This window comes from Bubalus kerabau, chromosome 1, assembly GCF_029407905.1.
Source record: "Bubalus kerabau isolate K-KA32 ecotype Philippines breed swamp buffalo chromosome 1, PCC_UOA_SB_1v2, whole genome shotgun sequence".
Lineage (NCBI taxonomy): Eukaryota > Metazoa > Chordata > Mammalia > Artiodactyla > Bovidae > Bubalus > Bubalus kerabau.
In genome coordinates, this window is record NC_073624.1 from 8,815,896 (window position 1) to 8,839,559 (window position 23,664).

At 40.1% G+C, this 23,664-nt stretch overlaps 1 protein-coding gene across 2 annotated transcripts in view; it reads left to right on the forward strand.

The window, feature by feature from the left end:
- Positions 1-23,664, forward strand: part of ENTHD1 (ENTH domain containing 1) — a 93,211-nt gene that overhangs the window by 40,753 nt on the left and 28,794 nt on the right. For both annotated transcript variants that reach the window (XM_055566822.1, XM_055566828.1), the window contains one exon: positions 8,754-8,877. In XM_055566822.1, coding sequence (XP_055422797.1) covers positions 8,754-8,877 — 124 coding nt within the window. The remainder of the gene's footprint in view (positions 1-8,753; positions 8,878-23,664) is intronic.

Below are 23,664 nucleotides of genomic sequence, written 5' to 3' on the forward strand. Positions count from 1 at the left end.
TTCTTTTATCTTAATTGTAAGTTTGAACAACTTATCACATGTTTATTGGGCTTTGTGTTTCTTTTTATTTATTGATTGATTTATGTCTTTGGCCCATGTTTCCACTTGGTTTCTATCTTTTTCTTTATCAGTTACTAGAGCTATTTGTCTGTTAAATATTTAACCCATTATCTGGTCCTTTATCTAATCATTTTTAGTTTTCACTTGATTTTTTAAAATTTATTTTTAATTGGAGGATAATTGCTTTACAATGTTGTGTTGGTTTCTGCCATACATCAACATGAACCAGCCATAGGTATACATATGTCCCCTACCTCTTGAACCTCCCTCCCACCTTGCACCCCATCCTACACCTCTACGTTGTCACAGAGTACCTGTTTTGAGCTCCCTGCATCATACAGCAAATTCCCACTAGGTCTCTATTTTACATATGGTAAAATATGGACCATAAAGAAAGCTGACCACTGAAGAATTGATGCTTTTGAACTGTGGTGTTGGAGAAGACTCTTGAGAGTCCTCTGGACTGCAAGGTGATCCAACCAGTCCATCCTAAAGGAAATCAGTCCTGAATATTCATTGGAAGGACTGATGCTGAAGCTGAAACGTCAATACTTTGGCCACCTGATGCGAAGAGCTGACTCATTGGAAAAGACCCCGATGCTGGGAAAGATTGATGGCGGGAGAAGGGGATGACAGAGAATGAGATGGTTGGATGGCATCACCAACTCAATGGACATGAGTTTGAGTAAACTCCAGGAGTTGGTGATGGACAGGGAAGGCTGGTGTGCTGGAGTTCATGGGGTCACAAAGAGTCAGACACAACTGAGCAACTGAACTGAGCTGAATGTGTATGTTTCAGTGCTGCTCTCCCAATTCATCCCATCCTCCTCTTCTCATTGTGTTCACAACTTTGCTCACTATGTCTGCATTTCCACTGCTGCCCTGCATGGAGATTCATCAGCACCATTTTTCTAGATTCCATATACATGCGTTAATATACAATATTTGTTTTTTTTCTTTCTGTCCTATTTCACTTTGCATAATAAGCTCTAGGTTTATACACCTCATTAGAACTGACTCAATGCATTCTTTCTTATGGCTGAGTAATATTCCATTGTATGTACAACTTCTTTATCCGTTTATCTGTCAATGGAAACCTAGGCTGCTACCATGTTCTAGCTATTGTAAATAGTGCTGTGATGAACATTGGGATATAAGAGTCTTTTTCCATTCTTGTTTCCTCAGGGTATGTGCCCAGTAGTGGAACTGCTGGGTCATATGGTAGTTTTATTCCTAGTTTTTTAAGGAATCTCCATACTGTTCTCCATAGAGGCTTTATCAGTTTACATTCCCACCAACAGAGCAAGAGGTCCCCTTTTCTCCACACCCTCTCCAGCATTTATTGTTTGTAGATTTTTTGATAATGGCCCCTCTGACTGGTGTGAGGTGATACCTCATTGTAGTTTTGATTTGCTTTTATCTAATAACAAGTGATGTTGAGCATCTTTTCATGTGTTTATTGGCCATCTGTATGTCTTCTTTGGAGAAATGTCTGTTTAGGTCTTTGCCCCTTTTTTCAATGGGCTGTTTGTTTTCCTGATGTTTAGCTGTATGAGCCGCTTATATTAATGTATTCTGTAGATTAATCCTTTGTCATTCATTTGATTTTTTACTTTATTTATGGGTTTTTTTTTTGCCTTTTTAAAATAAAAACACATTATCCACCACCCACCCCCACCCCACCCATGTTTCGCCTTAACTGTCATACTGCTGCCACATTCCACTTCTAACATCAGAGACATGGGTTTTCTATACTTCAGGCAATTCTCTGACACCAGCTGGATGTCCTACAATTTAATTTATTTCTGATGCTTTCTCCTAGAGACAGCATCAGATCCCACAGGCTAAGGGCTCAGTCCACAACACTTCCTTCTCTCCGCCTCTGCTTCAGATACCAATTGCAGGTCCCAGGTTGTCACCTATACTTTTGGCTGGCCACTATAAATTCATGTCCCAGTGACCCCTTCCTGAGGTTCGATCATTTGATAAAACAGCTTTTAGCAGTATTTGCTTACATAGTCGGGGAAACAGTTACATTTATTGGTTTATTATATAATAAAGAATATATAAAGAACACAAATGAACAGGCAGATGAAGAAATATATAAGCTGAGATTGAAAAATGCACCCAAAGCCATTTTGTGTGCAGGAGCTTCTGTATCCACGGAATTGGGTGTACCAGTCTCCCAGCATGCAGTTGTGTTCACCAACCCAGAAGCTCTTTGTACTATGTACCTAGGATTTTTTAGTGGAAGCTTCATCATATAAGCATGATCGATCATTAACTGAATCTCCAACCCACCTCCCTTCTTGGAAGGTTAGGGCTGAAAGTTTCAAGTCTCTAACCATGGCTTGAGCTTTCTCATGGCCAGTCCCCATCTTGAAGCCTTGAAGAACCAGCCAAGAGTCACTTCATTAGAACAAAAGATACTCCTATCACCCAGGAAATTCCAAGGGTTTTGGGAGCTCTGTGCCAGGAACTATAGTTGTTGTTGGTGGTGGTGGTTGTTTAGTTGCTAAGTCATGTCTGACTCTGTGACCCCTTGGACTATAGAGATGTACAGGGAAATCTCTGTAGCTTTCTCTCAACTTTACTATGAACCTAAAATAGTCTCTTGAAATAAAAAGCTGGGGTGACATTTTATAAAGTCTTACACTAGAGAAAGTATTTCTAGAAATAACTTCATATCTAGATGCCATTAAATAGAGGAGAATTTGACTACATTAAAATTGGACTTCTATAAGATTGTGATATTGTGATCATAGGAAGAAATACACATTTGGTCTTTGTCCATGGGTCCTGAACTTCCCAGGTGGTACAGTGGTAAAGAATCTGCCTGCCAGTGCAGATTTAGAGATGTGTTTGATCCTTGGCTCAGGAAGATCCTCTGGAGAAGGAAATAGCAACCCATTGCAGTATTCTTGCTTGGGAAATCCTATGAACCACACCATGCCAGGCTCCTCTGTCCTCCACTATCTCAGAGTTTGCTCAAATTCATGTGCATGGAGTTGTCGATGCTACCTTACCATCTCATCCTCTTTCACCCCGTTCTTTTGCCTTCAATCTTTCCCAGCATCAGGGTCTTTTCCAGTGTCAGCTCGCTCTTTGCATCAGGTGGCTAAAGTACTGGAGCTTCAGCTTCAGCATCAGTCCTTCCAATGAATATTCAGGACTGATTTCCTTTAGGATTGACAGCTTTGATCTCTTTACTGTCCAAGGGACTCTCAAGAGTCTTCTCCAGCACCACAGTTCAAAAGCATCAATTCTTGTGTGCTAAGCCTTCTTTATGGTCCAACTCTCACATCCATACTTGACTACTGGAAAAACCGTAGCTTTGACTATGCAGACCTTTGTTGGCTAAGTGATGTCTCTGCTTTTTAGTACTGTGTTTGGGTTTGTCATAACTTTCCTTCCAAGGAGCAAGTGTCTTTTAATTTCATGACTGCAGTCACCATCTACAGTGATTTTGAAGCCCAAGAAAATTAAATCTGTCACTGCTTCCACTTTTTCCCCTTCTAATTGCCATGAGGTGATGGGACCAGAGGCCATAATTTTCGTTCTTTAATGTTGAATTTCAAGCCAGCTTTTTCACTGTCCTCTTTCATCCTCATCAGGAGTGTCTTTAGTTCCTCTTCACTTTCTGCCATTAGAGTGATATTATCTGCATATCTGAGGTTATTGATATTTCTCCCAGCAATCTTGATTCCAGCTTATGATTCATCTAGCCTGGCATTTTGCATGATATACCCTGAAGACTGTTGAGAGTCCTTTGGACTGCAGGGAGATCAAACCAGTCAGTCCTAAAGGAAATCAACCCTGAATATTGATTGGAAGGACTGATGCTGAAGTTGAAGCTCCAATACTTTGGCCACTTGATATGAACATCTGACTCATTGAAAAAGACCCTGATGCTGGAAAAGACTGAGGACAAGAGGAGAAGGGAGTGACAGAAGATGAGATGGTTAGATGACATCGCCAACTCCATGGACATGAATTTGAGCAAACTGGGGGAGGGAGTGAAGGACAGGGGAGCCTGGCATGCTGCAGTCCATGGGGTCACAAAGAATTAGGCGTGATTTATCGACTGAACTCTACATTAGAAAATAAATAAGCAGGGTGATGATATACAGCCTTGACCTACTCCTTTCCCAATTTTAAACTAGTCAGTTGTTCCATGTCCAGTTCTAACTGTTGCTTCCTTGACCTGCATACAAGTTTCTGAGGAGACAAGTATGGTGGTCTGGTATTCCCATCTCAAAAAATTTCCAGTTTGTTGTGGTCCACATAGTCATAGGCTTTAGCGTAGTCAATGAAGTAGAAGTAGATAAAATTTTTGAATTCCCTTGCTTTCTCTATGATCCAGCGAATGTTGGCAATTTGATCACTGGTTCCTTTCCTCTTGGAAACCCACGTTGTACATTTGGAAGTTCTGCTGAAGCCTAGCGATTTCGAGCATAGCCGTGCTAGCATGCAAAATGAACACAATTGTACGGTAGTTTGAACATTCTTTAGCATTGCCTTTCTTTGGGATTGAAGTGAAAACTGACCTCTTCCAGTCCTGTGGCCACTGCTGAGTTCTCCGAATTTGCTGACATATTGATTGGAACAGTTTAACAGCACTATCTTTTAGGATTTGAAATAGCTCAGCTGGAATTCCATCACTCCACTAGCTTTGATCCTTCCTAAGGCCCACTTGACTTCACACTCCGGTATGTCTGGCTCTAGGGGAGCGACCACACCATTGTGGTTATCCGGGTCATTAAGACCTTTTTTGTATAGTTCTTCTGTGTATTCTTGCCACATCTTCTTAATCTCTTTTGCTTCTGTTAGATCCTTGCCATTTCTGTCCTTTATTGTGCCCATTCTTGCATGACATGTTCCCTTGACATTTCCAAATTTCTTAAAGAGATCTCTAGTCTTTCCCATTCTATTGTTTTCTTCTATTTCTTTGCATTGTTCATTGAAGAAGGGCTTCTAATCTCTCCTTGCTATTCTCTGGAACTCTGCATTCAGTTGGGTGTATCTTTCCCTTTCTCTCTTGCCTTTCGCTTCTCTTCCTCAGCTATATGTAAAGCCTCCTCAGACAACCACTTTGCCTTTACTGCTTGGCAATAAAAAGGAACAAGTTATTGATGCATGCAACAACTTGGATGACTCTCTGGGAATTATGCCAGGTGAAAAAACCAATCTCCAAAGGTTACATCCTGTTTTATTCCATTTATATAACATTCTTCAAATGTCAGAATTACAGAAATGAACACACTAGTAGTTGTTGGGAGCAGGGCATGGTAATAAAAGCATCAGGAAGGAGACTTATGGTGATGGAAATCTTGTGTATTTTGACCATAACAATGTCAGTATCCTGAATATGATTTTGTTCTATAATTTCGCACAATGTTACTTATAGGGGAAACTGTGTAAAGGACACACAAGATCTCTCTGTGTTATTTCTTACAACTGAATGTGAATATACAATGATTGCAGAATATTGATGAATTATAAAAAGTTGCAAATCACCTGGAAAATGGTTTGACAGTTTCTAAAGATGTTAAAAATAAATCTATTCTATGACTGAGCCATTCTCCTCCCGTGTAGATATCCAGGAGTAATGAATACAGTTGTCCACAAAAAGATTCATGCAAGAATGTCCATTATATTCATAATAGCTGAAATGTGGAAACAACCAAAATGTCCATGTGCAGGAGAGCAGATAAACAAATTGTGATATTTTCATACAGTGTAATACTTTTTACAGAAAAAAGTACCAATACACCCAAAACATGGATGCATCTCACAAATACTATGTTAAGCAGTGGGAATCAGATACAAAAGAATACATAATGTATGGCTACATTTATATGAAGTCCAAGAACAGGCAAACATTGATGGTGATATAAAGTATAATACTCTTTACTGGTGATGAGAGGATGGTATCAATTGGAAAGGAGCTTGAGGGAACTTTCTGGAGTGAAGGAAATGTGATTACTTAAGTATACACATAATATTAAAAGTTATTGAGCTTTATACTTACGGTTTTGCATTTTAATTTTTGTTAATTATGCCTCAGTAATTACTGAAAAAAACATTTTCTCCTATTCATAGGGGAAGAAAGACAAGTCATCCAATCCCACTGTGAAGACTTTGTTTGGATCCTTCTCCAGACAAGCTGTAGAAAAACCTATTTATGACAGTTATGTTAAATTGAAAGTCTGAACAGTTTATCATTATTGATGACATTGAGTTATTGTGACGTTCATCAGTTCAGTTCAGTCGCTCAGTCGTGTTCAACTCTTTGCAATCCCATGGACTGCAACACATCAGGCCTCCCTGTCCATCACCAACTCCCAGAGTTTACTCAAACTCATGTCCATTGAGTCAGTGATGCCATCCAACCATCTCATCCTTTGTCATGCCCTTCTCCTCCCACCTTCAATCTTTCCCAGCTCTTTTCAAATGAGTCAGTTCTTCACATCAGGTGGTGGTCAAAGTATTGGAATTTCAGCTTCAGCATCAGTCCTTCTAATGAATATTCAGGACTGATCTCCTTTAGGATGGACTGGTTGGATCTCCTTGCAGGCCAAGGGACTCTCAAGAGTCTTCTCCAACACCACAGTTCAAAAGCATCAATTCCTCTGTGCTCAGCTTTCTTTATAGTCCAATTCTCAGATCCATACATGACTACTGGAAAACCATAGCTTTGACTAGACAGACCTTTGTTGCCAAAGTAATGTCTCTGCTTTTTAATATGCTGTCTAGGTTGCTCATAGCTTTTCTTCCAAGGAGCAAGCATCTTTTTAATTTCATGGCTACAGTCACCATCTGCAGTGATTTTGGAGCCCAGAAAAATAAAGTCTCTCACTGTTTCTACTGTTTCCCCATCTATTTACCTTGAAGTGATGGGACCAGATGCCATGATCTTAGTTTTCTGAATGTTGAGCTTTAAGCCAACTTTTTCACTCTCCTCTTTCACTTTCATCAAGAGTCTCTTTAGTTCTTTGGTTTATGCCATAAGGATGGTATCATCTGCATATCTGAGGTTATTGATATTTCTCCCTGCAGTCTTGATTCCAGCTTGTGCTTCTTCCAGCCCAGCGTTCCTCATGATATACTCTGCATATAAGTGAAATAAGCAGGGTGATAATATACAGCCTTGACGTATTCCTTTCCCGATTTGGAACCAGTCTGTTGTTCCATGTCCAGTTCTAACTGTTGCTTCCTGATCTGTATACAGATTTCTCAGGAGGCAGGTCAGGTGGTCTGATATTCCCATCTCTTTCAGAATTTTCCACAGTTTGTTGTGATCCACACAGTCAAAGGCTTTGGCATAGTCAATAAAGCAGAAATAGATGTTTTTCTGGAACTCTCTTGCTTTTTCCATGATCCAGCGGATGTTGGCAATTTGATCTCTGGTTCCTCTGCCTTTTATAAATCCAGCTTGAACACCTGAAAATTCACAGTTCACATACTGTTGAAGCCTGGCTTGGAGAATTTTGAGCATTACTTTACTAGCAAGTGAGATGAATGCAATTGTACAGTAGCTTGAGCATTCTTTGCCGTTGCCTTTTTTAGAGATTGGAATGAAAACTAACCTTTTCCGGTCCTGTGGTCACTGCTGAATTTTCCAAATTTGCTGGCATATTGAGTGCAGCACTTTCACAGTATTATCTTTTGTAGTTGTAAACACAATTATTATTGTTAGAGTTCTTATCATTTGAGAGACATATTGAAATAAGTGATATGTCTAAGATTTGCTTCAAAATAAAATAGATGGAAAGTGGTAAAGATACAAATGAAACAAGACTGGTTGAGTTGATTCTTGTTTAACCTACTTGACTGGATTATTGTCTGGTTTCTTTACTCCGTGATAAAAAGTTTAAAATTTTAAACATGGATAGAAGACACACACAGGTAACTTTGTTACTACCAATAAAACAGAATCTGCCTCTAAGATAGTAAGTTCTAAGGATGTTCAAGAAGTGGTAGGGAAAGTTAATGCCCTCAAAGAAATCATTGCTTATCTGTACTAGGTAACAATGAGTGATTTTTTTTCATACTTAGAAGGTACAGATTGTTTTTTTAATTATTTATTAATATTAATTGGAGTATAGTTGATTTAAAATATTTTGTTAATTTTGGATGTACAGCATAGTAATTCAGTATTTTTACAGATATACTCCATTAAAAGTTGTTACAAGATAATGGCTATAATTTCCTGTGCTATTACAATATATCCTTGTTGCTTATCTGTTTTGTACATGGTGGTTGGTATCTCTTAATCCCATGTTCGTAATATGCCCCTCCACCTTGCTTCTTCTCTTGGTAACCATTAGTTGTTTTTTATATATGTGAGTCTGTTTTGCCTATACATTTATTTGCATTATTTTTATATTCCACGTGTAAGTGATGTCGAACAATATTTGTCTTTCTCTGTCTGACATTTCACTAAGCATAATATTCTCTTGGTCCAACCACATTGCTGCAGGGAGAGGGCTTTTTAAAGGGTAGAAAACCACTCAACATTCAGTGGACACCCAAGTGTAGATAACTTCTGTGCTAATTTTCAATCCAAATGTATGATAATGTTAGCACATATAGACGCATTGTGTCTACGTAAATTGTCCATTTGCTGTGGCAAATTGAAGCAATGGGATTAATTTTTTTCTACTTTCGTGTTCTCTTTTGCTTTCCATAAGGACCTGATGTTATTTTGTGAGGATGATCCAAAGCCAGTTTTGCCGATAATTCCTACTTCCATTATCTCATCAACGGCGCGGTTGTCAGAAGGGCAAACAGATGTCTATAATCTCTGGGATACAGGTAAATTAAAGAATAAAAATTGTACTCAGAAACGTGAATAAGAAACACTGGACAGGTATTGTTTTTTGTCAGATTTTATTTTGTGAAATATAGCAACAGTGGCTTTAACTTTGGTCCTGTGGGAAAAGATTAACATGGATAAATTCAGTCCACACAGGGTCCAAGAACCTTGTTTTACTATTTGTTTCAATGTTTTTGTCTGTTTTGCTTTATTCATTTTCATTGTTTCATTTCAAAAATTATTAACTACAAATGTTAAATCTTTTATATTCGTAAATTTTTTTTCTTTAAAGCATAAAGTTCATTTTAGCTCCTTTTCTTGTTTGTATTAATCTTCTCTTTGATGAAGAGCTTATATTTTTCAGAAGCAAGCATTAGATGAAAATGTGAGAAAGTATGAAGCATGGTGTCCCACAGATTTGTTCATGATCTCTTGAGGAATTAACACTAGAGAATGGCACATGTACTACTGGCCTCCAATAAATTACACTATCGAATTCCAGCCAGGCTCTACTGCTACTCAAGATCTGATTGATCCACTGTCCAGCCACTCCAGCCTGTCTGTTCTCCATGAACTCAGTTTCCAATACATTCTTCCCTTGATTTTCTCAGAAAAAAAGGATAAAAGATCTGTGAAGATGAACAAAACGTTCCGAGTAGTTTTTATCCGCTCATATATCTTTGCTTTTATTTTCATCCAGGCATCCTTTTCACAGAGTTGGCTCCTTATATTCCGAGATTCATCTTCTCCCTCATCTTTGGACCATGCACCTTAGTTTCCCATTATATAGAGTCCCAATATCCAAAATATTAAAACTGAAGTTTATTAGTATAGTTTTACTGTAAAAGTCACTTGTATATAGTTTTCTTATAAAGCCAGTTCTGAGACTGGTGAGGATATTTTAATCAACCCAGAAACAAGAAATTGTGGGTTATGGTGATATTTGTGGTATAAGGTTGGCGTTATTCACATAAATAATTGGTTATAAGTGGTAACAATTTTTTAGACAGCTTGCTTTTATTCTTAGAATACAGTTTATGTAAATTGGTCCAGATCCAGAAATTTGAAAGAAAACGTAAGGAAAATGTTTTTGTGTTTTAATATCCCCTAACATTTCCATCCCCTAATATTTTTAATAGACTTTTTTAAGAACAGTTTTAGGTTCACAGCAAAATTGAGGGAAGGTACCAAGATTTCCCCATATACCCCTCTTCCCCAGACAAGCACAACATTCTGCACTATCAGCATCCCACACCAGAGTGATGCATTTGCTGCAAACAGTGAACCTACATTAACACTTTTTTTTTTTAAATCATCCAAAGACCATACTTTTTGTTGGTGTTCACTCTTGGTGGTGCACATTCTATGGGTTTTGACAAACGTATACAACACGTATCCACCATTACAGTATCCTACAGAGTGCATCTCTGCCCTAAAAATCCTCTATGCTCTGTCTGTTCTTTCCTCCCTCCTCTGTAACCCCTGAAAACCACTGACATTTTAAGTATCTTCAGAGTTTTGCCTTTTTCCAGAAATTCATGAAGTGAGAATCATGCAGTATGTAACCTTTTCAGATGGCTTCTTTCAGTTAGTAATGTGCATTTAAGGTTCCTCCATGGCTTTTCATGGCTTAATAGTGCATTTTTTTTCATTAGTGCGGAGTAAGATATACGAGGGAATTTATCCATTCACCTACTGAAGAACATCCTGGTTATGTCCAAGTTTTGGCAATTTTAGCTAAAGCTGCTGTAAATACTTCTGTGCAGGTTTTTGTGTGACATGCTTCTCTCTGCCAGCATTTTAATACAAGAAATTGAGTATAAATGAGCATCAGAAGCAACCCTTAAGAGGAAAAATGTCACAAAGCATATCGCTTGAGAGATGATTCTACCCTTTTACTTGTTTAGGACTCATCTTAATTGGAGGAGCTTTTCCCATTTTTTTTAAAGATTTTTTTTTTATGTGAACCATTTTTAAAATCTTTATTGAATTTCTGTTTTGAGTCTTTTCTCCAGTCTTCCCTTCACACTGATCTCAGAGATAGCTTGCAAATGCAGATCTTAGCATTTCATTTTTTTCCAGCTTAAAACCTTTTAACAGTTCTCTACTGCCAGTAAGTTTAATTTTTTTTTTTTTTTTTTTTACTGTCTTGTAAGACTTTTCATACTCTGGTTCCAGCCAACCTTTATGGCCTCATCGCCAATACTGCCAGTATTCACAATACTTTGTGACATTCTATTACTCTCTCCTTAAAATGTCTTTGTTCCAGTTACTTCAGCTGTGTAACACATTGCTCTAAAACTTTTGTGGCATAAAATAGCCATTTATTCTGCTCACAGATTCTCTGGGTCGGGAATTAGGACAGGGCACAGTGGGGGCGACTGGTCTTTGCTCCATGACGTATGTCTGGGCCTCAGCTCAAGAACACAGAGGCTGGGGACAGGAATCATCTGATGGCTCATCCACTCACTTGTCCGGTAATTGATGCTTGCTGTGTCCGCTGGGAGCCTCAGTTTCTCTCCACATGTGGTCTCTCCCCGTGGGCTAGTTTGGGCATCCCTGTAGCACGGTGGCTGGGTTCCAAGGTTCAGCATCCTGTGAAGGAAACAACCAAGCAGAGCTGAATAATTTCAAAAGCCACGCCAGGATACTTCCCCCCACCCCATTCAGTTTATCAAGGCAATCGAGAAGTCTTTCCAAAGTTCAAGGGGCGGGTACGGAGACGCCTGCCTCTCAATGCACAAGTGTCAAAGTCATATTGAAAAAAAAGCATATGCAGTGGGAAGTGTATTAGCACAGTCGTCTTTGGAATATACAGTCTGCCACAATTCTCCACCAAGTAATGAATGCTTAACAAAATCCTATTCAAACAGCAAGGCCTAGCTCGTTTGGCAGAAACCAACACATTTCTGTAAAGCATTTATCTTGCAATTAGAAAATAAATAAATTTAAAAAAAAAAAAAAACAGCAAGGCACAGCTCAAATGTCACTATTGCTATAAAATCTTTCCGCACACTAGTTTCTCCTTTCAATGTGTTCCCATAGGACTTTGCCCATACCCCCAAAATAGAATTTATAGTTTTGTATCATAATTATTTATTTAATAAGATTTATTTATTTTTACATTACCTAAATAATAAGTGAATATATTCTGATTTTTAAAATTCAAACCATGTAGATAGAACTAAAATCTCCCTTCCCTGTTTTGGCTGTTGTAAACAGTGTTGCAGTGAACATGGGGGTGCATGTATCCTTTCAGACCATGTTTTTCTCCAGGTATATCCCCAGAGTGGGATTGCAGTGCCATCAGTCAGTTCAGTTCAGTTCAGTCGCTCAGTCGTGTCCGACTCTTTGTGACCCCATGAATCGCAGCACACCAGGCCTCCCTGTCCATCACCAACTCCTGGAGTTCACCCAGACTCACGTCTATCGAGTCAGTGATGCCATCCAGCCATCTCATCCTCTGTCGTCCCCTTCTCCTCCTGCCCCCAATCCCTCCTAGCATCAGAGTCTTTTCCAATGAGTCAACTCTTTGCATGAGGTGGCCAAAGTACTGGAGTTTCAGCTTTAGCATCATTCCTTCCAAAGAAATCCCAGGGCTGATCTCCTTCAGAATGGACTGGTTGGATCTCCTTGCAGTCCAAGGGACTCTCAAGAGTCTTCTCCAACACCACAGCACAAAAGCATAAATTCTTTGGCACTCAGCCTTCTTCACAGTCCAACTCTCACATCCATACATGACCACAGGAAAAACCATAGCCTTGACTAGACAGACCTTTGTTGGCAAAGTAATGTCTCTGCGTTTGAATATGCTATCTAGGTTGGTCATAACTTTCTTTCCAAGGAGTAAGCGTCTTTTAATTGCATGGCTGCAGTCACCATCTGCAGTGATTTTGGAGCCCAGAAAAATAAAGTCTGACACTGTTTCCACTGTTTCCCCATCTATTTCCCATGAAGTGTTGGGACCAGATGCCATGATCTTCATTTTCTGAATGTTGAGCTTTAAGCCAACTTTTTCACTCTCCACTTTCACTTTCATCAAGAGGCTTTTTAGTTCCTCTTCACTTTCTGCCATAAAGGTGGTGTCATCTGCATATCTGAGGTTATTGATATTTCTCCCGGCAATCTTGATTCCAGCCTGTGTTTCTTCCAGTCCAGCATTTCTCATGATGTACTATGCATAGAAGTTAAATAAGCAGAGTGACAGTATACAGCCTTGACGTACTCCTTTTCCTATTGGGAACCAGTCTGTTGTTCCATGTCCAGTTCTAATTGTTGCTTCCTGACCTGCATACAGATTTCTCAAAAGGCAGGTCAGGTGGTCTGGTATTCCCATCTCTTTCAGAATTTTCCACAGTTTACTGTGATCCACACAGTCAAAGGCTTTGGTATAGTCCATAAAGCAGAAATAGATGTTTTTCTGGAACTCTCTTGCTTTTTCCATGATCCAGTGGATGTTGGCAATTTGATCTCTGGTTCCTCTGCCTTTTCTAAAACCAGCTTGAACATCTGGAAGTTCATGGTTCACATATTGCTGAAGCCTGGCTTGGAGAATTTTGAGCATTACTTTACTAGCTTGTGAGATGAGTGCAATTGTGTGGTAGTTTGAGCATTCTTTGGCATTGCCTTTCTTTGGGACTGGAATGAAAACTGACCTTTTCCAGTCCTGTGGCCACTGCTGAGTTTTCCAAATTTCCTGGCATATTGAGTGCAGCACTTTCACAGCATCATCTTTCAGGATTTGAAATAGCTCAACTGGAATTCCATCACCTCCACTAGCTTTGTTCGTAGTGATGCTTTCTAAGGCCCACTTGACTTCACATTCCAGGATGTCTGGCTCTAGGTGAGTGATCACATCATCGTGATTATCTTGGTCATGAAGCTCTTTTTTGTACAGTTCTTCTGTGTATTCTTGCCACCTCTTCTTAATATCTTCTGCTTCTGTTAGGTCCGTACCATTTCTGTCCTTTATCGAGCCCAGCTTTGCATGAAATGTTCCCTTGGTATCTCTAATTTTCTTGAAGAGATCTCTAGTCTTTCCCATTCTCTTGTTTTCCTCTATTTCTTTGCATTGATCACTGAGGAAGGCTTTCTTATCTCTTCTTGCTATTCTTTGGAATTCTGCATTCAGATGCTTATATCTTTCCTTTTCTTGTTTGCTTTTCACTTCTCTTCTTTTCACAGCTATTTGTAAGGCCTCTCCAGACAGCCATTTTGCTTTTTTGCATTTCTTTTCCATGGAGATGGTCTTGATCCCTGTCTCCTGTACAATGTCACGAACCTCATTCCATAGTTCATCAGGCACTCTATCAAATCTAGGCCCTTAAATCTATTTCTCACTTCCACTGTATAATCATAAGGGATTTGATTTAGGTCATACCTGAATGGTCTTCTTCACAGTCCAACTCTCACATCCATACATGACCACAGGAAAAACCATAGCCTTGACTAGATGAACCTTTGTTGGCAAAGTAATGTCTCTGCTTTTGAATATGCTATCTAGGTTGGTCATAACTTTCCTTCCAAGGAGTAAGCGTCTTTTAATTTCATGGCTGCAGTCACCATCTGTAGTGATTTTGGAGCCCAGAAAAATAAAGTCTGACACTGTTTCCACTGCTGAGTGCCGAAGAATTGATGCTTTTGAACTGTGGTGTTGGAGAAGACTTTTGAGAGTCCCTTGGACTGCAAGGAGATCCAACCAGTCCATTCTGAAGGAGATCAGCCCTGGGATTTCTTTGGAAGGAATGATGCTAAAGCTGAAACTCCAGTACTTTGGCCACCTCATGCGAAGAGTTGACTCATTGGAAAAGACTCTGATGCTGGGAGGGATTGGGGACAGGAGGAGAAGGGGACGACAGAGGATGAGATGGCTGGATGGCATCACTGACTCGATGGACGTGAGTCTGAGTGAACTCCAGGAGTTGGTGATGGACAGGGAGGCCTGGTGTGCTGTGATTCATGGGGTCACAAAAAGTCGGACACGACTGAGCGACTGATCTGATCTGATCTGAATGGTCTAGTGGTTTCCCCTACTTTCTTCAATTTAAGTCTGAATTTGGCAATAAGGAGTTCATGATCTGAGCCACAGTCAGCTCCTGGTCTTGTTTTTGTTGACTGTATAGAGTTTCTCCATCTTTGGCTACAAAGAATATAATCAGTCTGATTTTGGTGTTGACCATCTGATGATGTCCATGTGTAGAGTCTTCTCTTGTGTTGTTGGAAAAGGGTGTTTGCTATGACCAGTGCGTTCTCTTGGCAAAACTCTATTAGCCTTTGCCTGCTTCATTCCGTATTCCAAGGCCAAATTTGCCTGTTACTCCAGGTGTTTCTTGACTTCCTACTTTTGCATTCCAGTCCCCTATAATGAAAAGGACATCTTTTTTGGGTGTTAGTTCTAAAAGGTCTTGTAGATCTTCATAGAACCATTCAACTTCAGCTTCTTCAGCGTTACTGGTTGGGGCATAGACTTGGATTACTGTGATATTGAATGGTTTGCCTTGGAAACAAACAGAGATCATTCTGTCGTTTTTGAGATTACATCCAAGTACTGCATTTCGGACTCTTTTGTTGACCATGATGGCTATTCCATTTCTTCTGAGGGATTCAGAAGAAGTAGTAGATATAATGGTCATCTGAGTTAAATTCACCCATTCCAGTCCATTTCAGTTAGCTGATTCCTAGAATGTCGACATTCACTCTTGCCATCTCTTGTTTGACCACTTCCAATTTGCCTTGATTCATGGACCTGACATTCCAGGTTCCTATGCAATATTGCTCTTTACAGCATTGGACCTTGCTTCTATCACCAGTCACATCCACAGCTGGATATTCTTTTTGCTTTGGCTCCATCCCTTCATTCTTTCTGGAGTTATTTCTCCACTGATCTCCAGTAGCACCTACTGACTTGGGGAGTTCCTCTTTCAGTATCCTATCATTTTGCCTTTTCATACTGTTCATGGAGTTCTCAAGGCAAGAATACTGAAGTGGTTTGCCATTCCCTTCTCCAGTGGACCACATTCTGTCAGATCTCTCCACCATAACCCGACCATCTTGGGTTGCCCCACGGGCATGGCTTAGTTTCATTGAGTCAGACAAGGCTGTGGTCCTAGTGTGATTAGATTGACTAGTTTTCTGTGAGTATGGTTTCAGTGTGTCTGCCCTCTGATGCTCTCTTGCAACACCTACCGTCTTACTTGGGTTTCTCTTACCTTGGGCATGGGGTATCTCTTCACGGCTGCTCCAGCAAAGCACAGCCGCTGCTCCTTACCTTGGATGAGGGGTATCTCCTCACCACCGCCCTTCCTGACCTTCAATGAGGGATAGCTCCTCTAGGAGCTACCATATGGAGCAGGCCATATGGTAGCTCTATTTTTAGTTTTTTAAGGAACCTCTGCACTGCTCTCCATAGTGTCTGTACCAGTTTACATTCCCACCAACAGTGTAGGAGGGTTCCCTTCACTCCACATCCTCTCCAACGTACATTGTTTGTGGATCTTTTGTTTATTCTTTTATTTATTTATTTTTGTTTGTGGATTTTTTGATGATAGTCATTTTGACTGGTGTGAGGTGATACTCGTAGTTTTGATTTGCATTTCTCTAATAATTGGGAATATTGAACACCTTTTCTTCTGCCTCTCAGGCCATCTGTATGTCTTCTTTGAAGAAATGTCTACGTAGGTATTCTGCTCATTTTTTGATTGAGTTCTTTGTTTTGATGGTGTTATGCCTCATGAGCTGTAAATTTTGGAGATTAATCCCGTCAATCACATCATTGCAAATATTGTCTTCCAATCTATGGATTGTATTTTCATTTTGTTTATTGTTTCCTTTACTGTGCAAAAACTTTTGAGTTTAAGTAGGTCCCGTTGTTTATTTCCATTATTCTGGGAGTCAGAGCAAAAAAGATACTGCTGTGATTTATGTCAGAGAGTGTTCTGCCTATGTTTTCCTCTAGGAATTTTCTTGTGTCCCGTCTTTAATCCATTTTGAGTTTATTTTTGTGTGTGGTGTTAAAAAATGATCTAAATACATTTTTTTTTTTACATGTAGCTGTCCAGTTTTCCCGGCACCATTTTTGTTGAACAGACTGTCTTTCCAACACTGTGTAATCTTGCTTCTTTTGTCATAAGTTAATTGACCGTAAGTGCCTGGGTTTATTTCTGGGCTTTCTATCCTTTCCATTGATCTATATGCCTGTTTTTGTGTCAGTACTACACTGTTCTGATGACTGTAGCTTTGTAATATACTCTGCAATCAGGCAGTAGGATTCCTGCAGCTCCCTTCATCTTTCCTAAGATTGGTTACTCAGAGTCTTTTGTGTTTTCAAACAAACAAACAGAAAAATTTTGTTCTAGTTCTGTGAAAAGTGCCATCAGCAATTTGATAAGGACTGCATTGAATCTGTAGATTTCCTTAGGTAGTCTGGTCATTTTAACTATTAATTCTTCCAACCCAAGAACACAGTATATCTTTCCATTTGTTTGTGTCATCTTCAGTTTCTCTCATCAGTGTCTTATAGTTTTTGGAGTACAGGTCTTTTGCCTCCTTAGGTAGACTTATTCCTAGGTATTTTATTCTGGTAATGGTAAATGGGATAGTTTGCTTAATTTCTCTTTCTGATATTTCAGAAAGTGTACAGTTAATGTATGTTGTTAGTATATAGAAATGTAACAGATTTCTGTATATTAATTTTGTATCCTGCAATTTTATCAAATTCATTAATGACGGCTGGTAATTTTCTGGTAGCAGAAGTTCTTAATTTTAATTAGGTAGAATTTCATTCTTTATGATTTGTACTTTTTTGTATCTTGTGATCTATAAAAATTCTTTCTTGTCTCAAGACCATAAAGGTTAAGATTTTTATAGTTTTGCTTTCCACAATTAAGCTCTTAATGCCGCTGGAATTGGATTTTGTGTATGGTTGAAGCAGGAGTCCATTTTTACTTCTAAATGAATAACCAGCTGTCCCAGCATCAGTTATTGAAAAGTCTGTCCTTTCCCTGATGAACTGAAGTACCATCTATAGCCTAAAGCAAGTTTACACATATGCATGGATTTTTGTTTCTCAGCTTTCTGTTCCACAAGTTCTGTTCTGTTCCACAAGTCATTTGGCTATCCCAGAACCAACAAATACTTGTAATTACTCAACCTTTGTAATAATTCTTGATGACTTTTCCTTTATCAGGAAGAGTCCTTGTTTCTTTTCCTTTTTTTAAATTTTTTTGACCCTTTGCTTGCTTTCCCACATAAAAGCTTGTCATGTTCCTTGAAAAAACCTCTTAGAGTTTTTTATTGGCTCACCAATCTTTAAATCAATTTGGAGAAGTGACCTCTTTACAATATCAAATTATTCTGTTTATTTAAGTCTTCTTCATTGAGTTGGCTTCCCTGATAGCTCAGTTGGTAAAGAATCTGCCTGCAATGTGGGAGACTCCGGTTCGATTCTTGGATCAGGAAGATCCCCTGGAGAAGGGATAGGCTACCCACTCCAGTATTCCTGGGCTTCCCTTGTGGCTTAGCTGGTAAAGAATCCTCCTGCAATGCAGGAGAACTGGGTTTGATCCCTGGGTTGGGAAGATACCCTGGAGAAGGGAAAGGCTACACAATCCAGTATTCTGGCCTGGAGAATTCCATGGAGTGTAGAGTCCATGGGGTCACAAAAAGTCGGACACGACTGAGCAACTTTCACTTCACTGTGTTATATTTTATAGTTTTTCCCCATACAAGTCTTATGAATCTTTTGTTAGATTTAGTCCTATGTACTTTATGTATTTTTTGTTGCTACTGTAAAAGATATAATTTTATAAATTGCATATTCTAACAGATTGTTGATGATGAAAATGAGTAGAACTACTTGTTGTATATTGATTTTGTAGCCAGTAACCTTGCTCAACTAATTCTTACCAATTTTCCTGTAGATTCTTCTCAGTTTCTTGGGTTGAAAATCACATCACTTGTGAATGATGGCAGATTTATTTCACACTTGTAAACTGTACCTTGTATTTCATTTTCTTACCTCACCTTGCTAGGCAGAACCATTCAGGGAGTGCTGAATAGAAACTGTGATCGTGGTCTTCCTAGATTCAGTCTGTATCTTAAAGAAAATGATTTCAACATTTTGCCATTAAGATGAGTTTACTGTATGTTTTTTGCAGATCTCTAGTCCTGATTTGTCAACAGTTTTATCATGAATATGTGTTTAATTTTATCCATTTTTAGTATCTATATTGATGGTTATAGATTTTTCTCCTTTAAGCTGTTAATTTGGTAAATAAGCTGATTTCCAAATGTTGAAACAACCTTGAATTTCTGTAATACACTCAGTTTGGTGATGATATATTATCTTTTATATATCTTGCTGGGTTTGGTTTGCTAATGTTTTATTTATGAGTTTTGCATCTGTATCCATGAGTGAAATTAACCAGGACTGTCTTTTCTCATATTTTCTTTGTTATGTTTTGATACTGAGATGTTGCCAGACTCATAAAAAGATTTGGAAAGTGTTTGCTCTTTGTTTATACACTGGAATAATTTGTGTAGGGTTGTTTGTGAGATGATATGAAAGTAGATAAAGTATTCTGTACCTTCAGTAATGGCGCTAGCAGAAGGACTGCAGGCAGGGAAGGCACATGGCTGCCCAGAATACATCTGTCTCCTCATGAAGACAAAGCACTGCCCCCTTTATAATGAGTAGGTCCAATATAATCAACCTGACACCAGGTAATTGGCTGCTTTTCCTGGGAAATGGTGCCATGCTAGGGATATAGCATTAACTTCTAGTCTTAACAGGTTGGGCATTCAGCAGCTATGGTAGCCATGACCTTGGTGAAAGAAGGCTCATGTTGTTGAACCCATGCAGTCTCCACCCCTACCACATGGCCAAAGTCCACCGCACAGCCACTAGAGCGACTAAGGGAAGAGGGCGGTTGACGTCCATTAAACAGAGTGTCTTGCCCGTCTGATTTTTGAGAGCCTCTTGTGCAGGGAATGTCCTCTGGCAGGCACTTCTATGGGGCATGAGTGTCTTCACACAGTGTGCACATACACCCTGAAGATTCATCTGCGTATTGGTCTCCCATCTTCCAATCTTTTTTTTTTCCAGGCCCCTGATAGCCCCCATCGACCATGAATTGCTTCTTGCCTTCCATGTGAAGTGTGCATCTGTTTGCAATTCTGTCTTCTGAAGGATTTTCCTACTCTTTCAGGGCACTTGTGAGTGAGACTCTGATTTAGCAGTTAACTACTGCTGGCTACTCCTGGCATTCCAGAGATTCATCTGTAAACCAGCCCTATACTTTTCTCTGTTAACTGGCAGTTCTGCATGGAGCTAGAGGTGGAAGTTGAGCGGGGAGTAGTAAATAATGGGAGCAGATTCTGTGGAATCTGAGCCATCTGTTTGTATAGTTTCCATGGGCCTTCTGGCTCGGTCTGGACTCATCTGTTCTATTTGATGTTACAATAGAATGCTGCTGTGCAATCCCAATTCTTTGTCCTTTGGACCAGGCAACACCCATTACATGATGGGCACATAGTTGTTTGGTGTTCTGAGGTGTAGGCAAAAGAAGACATGACTCCTGAGTCCTAGAGATCAGCTTTGTGATTTTCCTATTGGGGCTCACGAGATGCTCTGCTTACCATCTCTCTCTGCATCAGGCACTCGCATTGGTTCAAGGTTATATGGTCCAGCTGTCTGAGAAGCTTATGCAGTGGCCTCGGCCTATGGCAGAACCTTTTCTTGCTTTGATCCCCACTAAAAAATGGCAGTAAATGATCAGAGCAGCACAACCCAAATGTGGTATACATTGCCTCTGAAATTCCAAGACACCTGTTTCACTGTGATTTATTTCTTTGTGTTGGATAATTCAAGGGGCAGCGACTTGTCTCTCAGTGCTTTTTTTTTTTTTTTTCCAGCTGCAGCTGGGGTTGCAGCATGTGGGCTCTTAGTGGGATCTAGTTCCCTGAGCAGAGATGGAACCTGGGCCCCCTGCATTGGGAGCACGGAGTCTTAACCACTGGGCCACCAGGGAAGTCCCAACGACTTGTCTCTCACTTTAGAGAGGATATGTTAACATGCAACAGACCACTGAATACTCTAAAAACTCCACAAATGTTGCAACCCTAGAGCATTCTGAGGATTTATCTCCCGCCTCTGCATGCATGAAGTGCTGAGGGCTTGTTTCTTCCTGCTTATTAAGTCCGGTTAGCACTGTGTCATCAACGTGAAGGACCAGTGTGATGTTCTGTGGGATATCAAGGAAATCCAGGTCTGTCTGGTCTCTGATGAAAGAGATTGAAGCAAGACAGTAAAGGTATACTCTGTCTCTGCCACATGAAGACCGATTCTCATTATTAATAGAGGTTTTTAAAGAAACATTTCTAGGCCAATAACTGGACATAAGATTCCAGGGGCTGTGTTGATTTGCTCTAGGGAAGACATCACAGCTGGAATTACAGCTCTGATTGGTATCACCACTTGATTATATTTGCAATGATCTCTAGTCATTCTCTACAAACTATCTGGCTTTTCACTGCCCCTATAACTTTTAAGTCTTTGATGGTAGCGCTAATGTCTGCTGTTTCCCAAAAAATATTTTTTGGAGTGAGGAGGTGTAATTAATTCTTGAGGTTTCTACGTGGTCTGTCTAACCGTAATAGCCTGAATTCTATGGGTTGTGAAACTAAAGTGGGGATTCTGCCAGTTACTAAGTGTATCTATTCCCATTATACATTCTGAAACCATGGAAATACTGGAGTTAGGTCTGCGATTTTACGGGACCCATTGTGAGCTGTTGCCTAGGTGGAGACTTCATGTGTTACCTGATTTCCATAAATCCTTACTTAGTACAGCATAATGGCATTGTTGGATCTCCAGAGATTAGTGTCAGTTAGGAGCCAGTATCTAACAAGACCGGGGAGTTCTGTGCGTTTCCCTTTCCAGGGAGAGTCACTACTGTAAATGGCTTCGGGTCCTCTAGGGAAGGTTTAGGAGATCTACCGTATATACCTGTGGTGGGCATTTCGGGATTCTTTCTCAAGGCATCTGACCTTCCCCTCAATCAGGAGATTCTGGCTTTGTGAACTGGCTTGAGTTTAGGAATTGAGTAAAAGGCCGTGACTTCTCCCATAATGACACTACTTAGGTTTTCCATCTATTTATGTAGAGCAGCGTCTGCAATGTGGGAGACTTGGATTCAATCCCTGGATTGGGAAGATCTCCTGGAGAAGGGAAAGGCTACCCACTCCAGTATTCTGGCCTGGAGAATTCCATGGACTGTATAGTCCTTGGAGTCACAAAGGGTTGGGCACAACTGAATAACTCTCACTTTTTTCACTTTTTCATGTAGAGCAGCACTTCAGAGGCTGCCCACCTATTTTCTATTCATCTTGTCATTCATAAACCATTACTATATATCCCTGAAAGTAAAAACAAACATACAAAAAACCCCTGATATCATTGCATCCCTGTGGCCTGCTATGGTTCTTGTGCCTCGCTTGTCTCTAAGATTAAGCTGTTAGCACTCCAGATGCCATTATCCCCAGTGCGATCAGGGAACCCAGTCCCACTGCATCATCCCTGGGGTCCTCTCCAGCCCGCAGATGACAGCCACTACAGGCTCTGCAGTGATGCTGGTGGGCCGCCACGAGAGTTTCCAGTGTGTTGGTGAAGAGAGTTTATTCCAAGGCAGTTAGAAGGTGTCTGAGCACACTGCACGTAATAGATCCCTTCCAACAGTCCCATCTCCCGGAGCCTTTACACTTCCTTCTACAGCCTGCCAGGGGAGCGCGTTTCTTCTGGAGGCCACTTCTGAGTCCCACACACAGTGTTCTCTCACTCTTCTCTGGCTCTTGGTGTCGCTCTTTTCAGATGCCGCTGAAGCGTCACAGCCTCGGGAGGCTTTCCTGAGCACAGTATCAAAAACTGACGCCTCACCACCTCCACTGGCACACCGTCTCCCTGCTTCCTGCTTTATCTTCCTGGAAACGCTTAGCATCATCCGATGTGTGTCACTTGTGTGTCTCTTTGATTCTGTAAGAGAATCATTTGATTCAGGGGTTTTGTGGACCACCCCAGGGTTTGGTGACTCTGCTCTGACTGTGAACTCTGCTCTTCGCTACTTCCAGGTGTATATGATGCTGTTCAGGCCGTTGCTCATGGGTTAGGTGCATTGCATTCACGGTTTCCATTTTGAGGGGGGTTGCTCCATGCTTTCACATTTCCCTGAAAGTGTCTTTCTATCATCAGAGTATTGCAAGTTCAGTTCAGTTCAGTCACTCAGTCGTGTCCGACTCTTTGCGACCCTATGAATCGCAGCACGCCAGGCCTCCCTATCCATCACCAACTCCCGGAGTTCACTCAGACTCACTACAGAAATTTGAGTGGTTATCAACATAGTAACTGTGTATTATATGGTTGGTGAAGAAATTCAGTTAAAACCTTTTTTGAAATTTAATTATTCCCACCTTATTAACTTCAAAAATCTGGAAAACATGATTCATGCATGAAAAATTGACATGAATGGAACTGTGAAAGGTTCTTACTAAAATGAATAGGGCAAAGCCACAACCATCTGCAGAAGTCAATTAAATAATTAAAAGACTAGAAAGATGGTAACTATATTTAAAGATGTCACCTTTTATTTGTCATGCAGTGGCCGACTCTTTTCATCATTGCAATGATTAAAAGAAACACTGACTTTTGAATTATTTATGCACGTTAGATCAAGAGCCATCCCACCTAAATCTTTTTCTACATTACTAACAAGTGCCTGTATTATAAAAATATCATA